Source organism: Arachis duranensis, chromosome 3 (genome assembly GCF_000817695.3).
Source record: "Arachis duranensis cultivar V14167 chromosome 3, aradu.V14167.gnm2.J7QH, whole genome shotgun sequence".
NCBI classification, from domain to species: Eukaryota; Viridiplantae; Streptophyta; class Magnoliopsida; order Fabales; family Fabaceae; genus Arachis; species Arachis duranensis.
Genome location: NC_029774.3, coordinates 43,296,837 through 43,305,504, shown reverse-complemented (window position 1 = coordinate 43,305,504; position 8,668 = coordinate 43,296,837). Strand labels below are relative to the sequence as shown.

General features: G+C 32.5%; 1 protein-coding gene across 1 annotated transcript; it reads right to left on the bottom strand.

The window, feature by feature from the left end:
* Positions 1 to 316: 316 nt before the first annotated feature.
* On the bottom strand, positions 317 to 6,331 carry LOC107479054 (lycopene epsilon cyclase, chloroplastic). The gene is made up of 11 exons (XM_016099198.3): positions 5,752 to 6,331; positions 4,860 to 5,028; positions 4,504 to 4,639; positions 4,278 to 4,388; positions 4,103 to 4,205; positions 3,448 to 3,591; positions 3,260 to 3,367; positions 3,038 to 3,134; positions 2,834 to 2,962; positions 2,463 to 2,595; positions 317 to 773 (listed from the first exon to the last, which is right to left on the bottom strand). The coding sequence occupies exons 1-11, from the start codon at positions 6,100 to 6,102 to the stop codon at positions 608 to 610; spliced, it is 1,647 nt and encodes a 548-aa protein (XP_015954684.1). The 5' UTR covers positions 6,103 to 6,331; the 3' UTR covers positions 317 to 607.
* Between the last annotated feature and the right edge of the window lie 2,337 nt (positions 6,332 to 8,668).

Sequence of the window (8,668 nt, the reverse complement as noted above, 5' to 3'; positions counted from 1 at the left end):
TCAAGCGTATTCGAAAAAGAATTTTTCATTTTTTATTAAGAGACGGTTGGACACAGTGTGTTGGATGAGTGTTGATGAATATCGTATCCAAAATGTGTCTGACACACAGACACGGCAACTCAGTGAAGTGTCCATGCTTTACAGGTTTTTGCTAACAAATGCTCATGGGCCATTTCTTAATTATCATCAACCTTGATCCCTGCCTTGACTGCTCGAACTTAAATGAAAATTAGGACAGACTTGGTAATAAATCCTCAGATGGATGAGATAATTAACATGTTCTGGTGAAAGCAAATTCTTAGTAATGAAAGTGCTCTTACAAGGTCAATAATAGCTATTTAATATGGATAAAACGGAAACAAGTAATTATTTAGCACTAGTAAACCCCTCTAAATGCGGGCACTAGTTTTTTCCATGAAAATAGGCATGAACAAGGTGTTAACAAGGTAAAAGTTGTAGCAGAAGGGATACACATAAATGTAGTAAGAACATATCTTTTGTTTTGTTATATATGTACATACAAGAACATTCTAACTTCTATTACAGTAACTAATGTAATCTAAAGCTTCCTCCATATATAATGATCCTAACAAAGTGATGAAAGTAACTATATCGTTAAGTAGGTCCTTACCATTGTTGTCCCTGTAGGATCCGAAAGCAGATGTCTGACTAGGCACATTCTCAAGTTATTTGGTGCTACTATGAACATGTAGAATGCAAATAGTACTAGGTCTGTAGAGGAAAGAGAGGAGCCAAGAAATCCTTGCCACATCCTGTGATGAAGAGAAAATAAACACTAAACCATCATTTCATAATTCAGAATAAAAAAAGAGGGGGGAAGGGTCAGGTCCATATGAAATTAAAGGGAAAAACTCCTCTGAAGTCAGGAGATTGGTAAAGTGATGAAGTGAGGAACTAATCACTATTGAATTTGTAATTTCCATCATGTGAGCCCTACTATCTTAATTTAAGAGTAATTAATTCCTCACTTAACCATTTTACAAATCTCCTCAATTTAGAGGAGTTTGATCAGAAATTAAAATAGCAAACTAGTTTAATCAAAGGGTACAAAAAATCCAGATTTAAATTCACTATCCAAGGGCATGTAATACATGGTTTGATATTTCATTCTTATGGATACTATTCATGGGAATGCTATTCATATATTGAGAAAAGGGAATCATGGTTTGGTATGCAAACTAGGAAGAGAACTATGAATAATATTCATATTTTAAGAAACAGGCATCATAGCATATGTTTCAGGCACATTCGGTATTCAAACTAAGAAGAGCAATGGGATAATCCATCTTATGAATATAAGCTGTAAGACACTTAGAAGTTAGAAAAGTTAATCGTATTAAGGTTTAACTAAACATCATGATGTCCTTTCTAGTATCAGTTCATTGACAAAGGTTAACATTCACATATATTTTCAGATAAGGCCATCATGGCAATTAAAGTATAAAATAATTCCATACTTATTTGTCTATTGAAGGTTTAACTAAACATCATGATGTCCTTTCTAGTATCAGTTCATTGACAAAGGTTAACATTCACATATATTTTCAGATAAGGCCATCATGGCAATTAAAGTATAAAATAATTCCATACTTATTTGTCTATTGAAGCTTTTAGTACAGCAGTTTAATACATGCTATTTCCTAGGAGTGGAAATAGGATAATCCATCTTATTATCACAAGATGTCAGCCTAGTTAATCCTATCACTAATTAACTAAATGAACCAATGATGTGGATTTCTTTCTATTGTCGATTGATGGACAATGACAATGGATATACTCACCAGTATCGTATTGCTCTAAAGGAAAAATTATGATTTCATTTTGTAGCTAAAGTTCTGTAACAAATGAACCATAATTCTAACAATAAAATCTGGCTATGGAAATGAAATCTTGACTCCAGCAAGGGCACTACATGATAGTGTGAGGTGGTATGCTTCACTAATCCATAAGTTAGAGATTGTTTATTTCGTTCGTAAAACATGATTAGCCTGAAAGGAATTGATCCTCAGCATCTAACAGTAGATAGATTATCAAAAGGATGAGGAACATTGAAGGTTTTGATGAGGAACATTCTTTCATTTACGTCAAAATTCATTTACGTCATAAGGCTATGCCACTATGCATCCTCCGATAGCTGGGTCATGGGTTCATGTTTTCCTATGATAACTGAAATTACAAAATTGAGCAGCAATTGAACGTTTTGATAACAAGCACTCTTTCATTTATGTCAAAATTCATTTCCGCATCCATCTGAAGTTTAGACAAGATTTATCAACATATAGGCTACTGACACGAGTTTAATTGCCAAGAAAAGCAGGAGCCTCTATGGTATTCTAGTAAGATATTTCTTTGGCTTTCGGCCACTCAAGCTAACACGGTATTTTTGTATAACTAATGGCTAACTTTCTACCGCAAATTATGATTTAAAAGAGACACCGTACCAGTTAGGTAAGCGAAAGAAAGTATGAAAGAAGGTTCTGATGCCCTCAATGTCAAGCTGCAGAATTAATGCTAATCCAAAAAGAAAGAATGCTCTCTGTCGTTTCCTTTCTTGTGGCCAAAGGGTATTCCAAGCTGGAAAAAAAAAATAAAAAACAAAAAATTAGGTACATGTACAACTATACAAGTCAAAAACCTCGCATTCACATTAAATCTGTTCAAAAAGCTTATCTCAAAAATTTTGTAATATACACAAACTGTATATCAAAACTATATACAGTCTTGCCAGATAATAGAAACTGTTAAGAACAGCTTTAAAGGAACAGAGTATCTTTTATGTCCAAACTCTAAGCTAACAGGTAGACTCGATTACCTTGCATAGATAGATTCTCTTTACTTCGTTCATGAGTAATAATGCTACTTGTATGACCCTCTTTCAAAATAGAGGCAATTACTGAAGCATATTTTGGAGCTTCCGACAAAGATCTCACAACTGAGTAGCCTATTGAATAAAAAAGAAATATATTGTAAGGGTAATAAATTTAACATATCCAGAAAAATGAAGATTTGACCATGCCTGTAGCTGGATGCACCATACTAGCAGCTGCACCAAATGCAAGGTTCTTCTGCTCTGTGTTGGGTAGGGACCCACCAACGGGGATATAAGACCATTCCTACAGAGAAATTAATAAATGAAAAGAATTTGTTTTTTTTTGGGGTGCTCAAATGCAGATTTAAATCAAGATAAACCTAGATCCACTAAAATACACAAGCCTAGATGCCATTTTCAATGCCTCACCTCTTCATAAGTCTTTGTGATTCGGATCCCCATTGTATTTAATCTCGAAAAAAGCTTTTTCTTTAATAACTCAAAAGGCATGGCATCTTTCGATGCCAAACAGGTTTCCTGCAATTGACACTTTACATGAATCCAAGTAAAAGTATAACAAACTATGTAAGACATTACGCTCCAAACATTGAGTGAACCTCAAAAAACACTCTTGTGCCAGACATAGGCATTGCATAAAGAAATGTTGGGTAATTTGCTTCTAGAGTTTGAACATTTTGCTTCATGTAGTCTCTGTAATCCATGAAAACCATCAGGTTGGGATCATAAGGACTGTTTTCCACCTAACATGGTAACAAAAAATGGTATCATCACTGGCTTTCCCATTTTATATAAAATTTTTTATTGAGAAAATAAAAATATTATATGGTTAAAGAAAAGCTGGAAAACATACATTAGTTACAATACATGAACAAGGAACACATATCAGACTTGTTGAGAGAACACGTCATGTTACTTTGGATATTACCACTTCAGATAAGGACCGATGATTGATTTGATTTAAAGTTTGAATAGACATATACATATACAACAAACTGGGTGGTTGTTAAAAAAATGTTAAGACAGAAAGTAGAGCCAATGTTGGTATTATTATTACTATTATTATTTTCTTTTAGATGTATAAACGACAATAATCAACCATATTTACCACACTGGACAAGGGAAGCCACACATTTTAAAAGATGCAAGATGGGAAACATCGAGCTTTAGTTAAGTAACATTTAAGGATATTAGTGGGCAGTGGCACAACAATATACAACAGAAAACGAGAAAACTGTCTAGCCAACCTCCTACCTCAACTTCCACACCATAGGCTGTCTGGACAGACACCTTTGGACCCCCAACTTCATACTGCAAGAGTTTCCCTGAAGCTGCTCCTGATGCAACAGTAGCAAGCCTATAATAATATGTCAGAAATTTCAATATAATAAAATGCTGGTTAAAATGTCAAAAGCAAGAGATACAGCACCTGCAGTGCACCACAATATCATATTCACATATGACATTACTGTGGCCATTGCTACCCTCAACAATCCTTTCAACTCTTGAGCTAAGATATGATACACCTGACTCGACACACCTAGGGAAAATTAATATGAATTATAAATCTACAAAAGTATATGAACAACTAAGACAATATAAATTATAATCAATAGAAATGATAACGGTACTACAATTATCATAAATGGTTTTACCTTCTCAACAATTCCTCATGAAGCAAATGTCGGCTGACACGTCCATAAGAACGCCCAATAAAAATGGGATCCTTATTATCAAGATATACAATGGTATCCTTCCAAACATGCTCAATACAACCGCCGAGTCCAAGATCTGAAATAATAATGAAGTAGGGCCATCAATATGCCAAAACACAGAAGTTGATTTACTGGTAAGGCCACCAGGATGAAAAAGAATACAAAAACAAGTGATCATTGGCAGAATTGTCTGAGTTGATTTTATAATTCTTTAATCAAAAACTCCTAAGGTCTAAAGTACTAACCTAATAGCAACTATATAAAGATATTGATAACAATATAGAAAAGACTCTAACCTTTAAATTCATCTTCCCACACACCATAATTATTTGTAAAAGGAAGATCCGGACCAATGAGCCCGACTTTCAATCCTAACTTGGCAGATTCTGCAGCAAGAGCAAGACCAGCCGGACCACAACCAATCACCACTAGATCCAATATATCTCCTACAGATATGGGTGGCAACTGCAAGAGTGAAGCACAATTATCAGAAAGAAAACAGCAATTCTGAATGATCAATTTTGTTGACGTATCTCCTATTAAGCATTTGATAGAATCATGAAAGTCATTTCAATTGTGGCCAAATAAGTTTGTTAGGCAAAGCTCGTTAAGTCATCCCAGATCACCACTAATCCATTCGTATATAAAATATAAACAAGTCAGCAGCTAAGGTAACACACTCCTCATTTCATCAATTCACTTTTCCAAAGTCAACCGAACCTTCAAAACTAGCACTTGAAAGTTGAAAATGCTTCCAGAACTGCATGTTTACAGAAAACACAATAGAGAACACAACAAAACCTCACCTAACATCACCGTTTTTATACAAAGAAAGGACCTTAACTCTATCCATTTAACCCAAAAAACACTCAATCCATTGAAATATCGAAAGAGATGTAAACAGCACAGTGCAGTTCCTAGCAAATTCATCTTGAGAAATTCTTAGACTTTTACCATCAGCATCTTCTCAAGATGACAACAATTCAAACGACATAGAAGCTAGTATATTAACCAGAAAAAAGGAAAAGGGTAAAAATGGTAAATAAAGCCTAAAACCTTATCCTTTGAATTTTTTACGCAGAAAACAGAGCTCAAACTTTCACGCCTAACCATAGCTAAACTCAAGATAGAGCACAACAACAACCGAATTCCATGGAAACTGAGGCTAAATCTGGAAATCATTAAAACCTTATCAGCAAGCTTGGATTGCATTTCCATGGACTTGTTCTGCTGCATTTGGACGAACACGAGTTCCGATCCACCGGCCTTGATATAATCTTCTTCGTCAGCGAAGTCCTCTTTCGTCGCCACGCAGCTCTCGCTTCCGGCACCAGCTTTGGCCTCCACGCTGAGACATTGCGAGCGTGAAGCTTCACGATAATGATGATCATCATGATGGTGATGACGGTGCAAACTAATTCCACGAATGCAGATTGAGGTTCGGATTCTCGCTAGCTTCTTCCTCCTCAAACGCGACCTCGAAGAAGAGCTTAAACAAACCGACATTGCCGCGAAGTTTCTCGCTCCAACGCACTCCATCGTTGTGATTCTCTTTCTTCTTTGTTTTGTTTTGTTTTGCTTTTTTCGTTTTCTTTGTCGTTTAGGGGGTTTACGACAGTGTTCTGCAAGTTACTCGGTGAAACTCAGACCATGGTGAGACTTAAAAACGACGATGTGTTTAGGACAGTAAGTGGTCTCTCTCTGAGTGTGAGCGGTTTCCTGTTTCAGGGTGATAGGAGAGTCCGCGGGGAGGGAGGGAGGGAGAGAAAGAAAGGATATTGCTGACTAGTATAACAGTCATCCAAAACGGACACGTGGTGCCATGTGATTGGCTGAAAGTTTCGAACAAAAGCTACCCTTATCAGCAACGAGTCGTTGCAGTAGTAATGCGTTAAACGCCCACCTCGAAACACAATAATCTAAGTTTTAATTGATGTATCTGATTTGGTTTTTATTTTTGTTTTTATTTTTAGGATTTTTAAAATTTTAGATTTTATTATTTGTATTTTTTTATTTTCATCTTTTATTTTTATTTTTTTATAAAATTTAAAAAATAAAAAACATTAAAAATAAAAATACAAACTAAATACACTATTATTATTTGATATTATAATTTCAATAACGGAAAACTGATAATTTTAATAAAATTTCATCAACTTAATAATAACATTTTATGTATAAAATATTATTTTATAAGAGTTTTATTAATATATTTTTATGAGTATTAGATAAGAACACTTTTAAAAAATATTCTACTAAAAGTTATTGAAAAGAAATTTTTTTTTTATATTTTTAATATCTTAAAAACATAAAAAGAATAAAAAGATTTTCTAAGTAAGAGTCGTATAGACTAATTAACAAGTTAAAACTTTTTTCACTTCTTATGATTAGGGGTGTAAGTTACTGAACCGAATCGAAATTTACCGTAAAACCGAGTCAAAATTTACAACAACCGAATAGAAAACTGAAAAAAATCGATTTTTTGATTTTTTTTCGAATTAAACCGATCGGTTCGGTTCGATTTTCGATTGACTCGGTAGAAACTAAACCGAACCGAAGAAGTGGCTTAGTAATGCATTGAAATGAAAATTTTATACTTAACAAATGTGTTTGTTTTATGTTTAGTTGTTGGAATAAGTTGAAATTGTGTTAAATTTGAATGTAATGCAATGTTATTTCAGTTTATTGATTGTTTTGAACATCATTTTACTAAGATTAATTTTCTATTAGTTAGAATTTAAAAACAAAAAAAAAACTGACCAAACCAAATCGCTTTTAGTTTGATTCAGTTCGGTTCGATTATTACATAGACAACAAACTGATTAGTTAGTATTTTATAAAATTCGAACAAATCGATTCGATTAGTTTTTAATCTAAAACCGAACCAAACTGAACCGATAACACCCCTACTTATGATTCGGTCCAATGTTGCCCCCGGAAATGAGGTTAACTAGTGAAGTAGTTATTTTTGCAACTCCTTTAAGAAAAGAAGCATCATGATATAAATTAAGACAACATGACCCTAATATGAAAAGTATTATTGTAACTCCCTTAAGAAAAGAGCATCATAATATAAAGGGCAATTTACCTAATTAAATAAATTGTGTGAATCGTTTACCTGTATACACAAAACAGAAATTTCTTACATGATGTGCAATTTTATTTTTATGTAAACCGTGGGAGCTAACCACGGTTTCTAGTTTCAACGTAAATCGTTGGAGACTAAGAGGGTTTATGGCTGGAAAAGATTGGACATAATCCATGGCTACCTACCACCGATTAGGAAGAAAAAAACTTAGGCTGGTTGCTTCCCACGATTTATGAAGAGGAGGCCTTGAACGTAAACCATTATTCCAACTCTCATTTTTGTTTATCACTTTAATCCATAACTACCATTGTGTTAACTTTTGAGTTATTAAAAATTTGCTAAAGAAAATTTTTTTCTTCTTTGATTTAGATATATCTATATGTATACTTATTATATAAATCCTTATTATTTTTCAAACTTATTTATTAAGTCATATTTTATTACTTTAAGACAAAATTTAAGATATCAAATATTCAAATTTTTTGTTAATCAAATTATAAAATTTGCCAACAATTATAAAAAAATAATATCAAATATTTTATATCTTCTTAAAAGAGTAATATTATATGGACACTACTATTTTAGCTACTATTAACATATACAATTGAATATAAAAATATTATATTATTGTTGAATATCTTCCCTAATCTTAACACTTATTTGTAATAATTCTTAATATTTCTCTAGATCTAATATGTCAACTTCTATATCTCTAACTAATAAAATTATTAAGATTTTCTTAAAATTTCATTTAATTTCAAAATAAAATTGTAATTTTTTATTTTTTATTTTTTTCTAATATTTTTAAGAAATTAATTTTTATGTTTTTTAAATTATAATTTTATAAATTTGTTTATTTTTTTCAATCTTATTTAATTTGAAGTAGATATAAAAATTTAAATTTAAAGAACGATTTTTCTTGCATAATTTTAATTTCCTAATTTTTTTAATTTTATATTTAATATGTTAAATCATATTTTGTTCTATTATTTTTTAAAAAATTTTTATTTTTATTTT

What these genes read in the sequence shown, in the direction of transcription:
- LOC107479054 (XM_016099198.3), bottom strand. Translation starts at nt 6,102, where the DNA reads ATGGAGTGCGTTGGAGCGAGAAACTTCGCGGCAATGTCGGTTTGTTTA. An exon ending in TATGGTGCATCCAGCTACAG is followed by an intron (nt 2,963 to 3,037) that starts GCATGGTCAAAT and finishes TTTATTCAATAG; the next exon opens with GCTACTCAGTTGTGAGATCT. An exon ending in AGAGAATCTATCTATGCAAG is followed by an intron (nt 2,596 to 2,833) that starts GTAATCGAGTCT and finishes TTTTTTTTCCAG; the next exon opens with CTTGGAATACCCTTTGGCCA.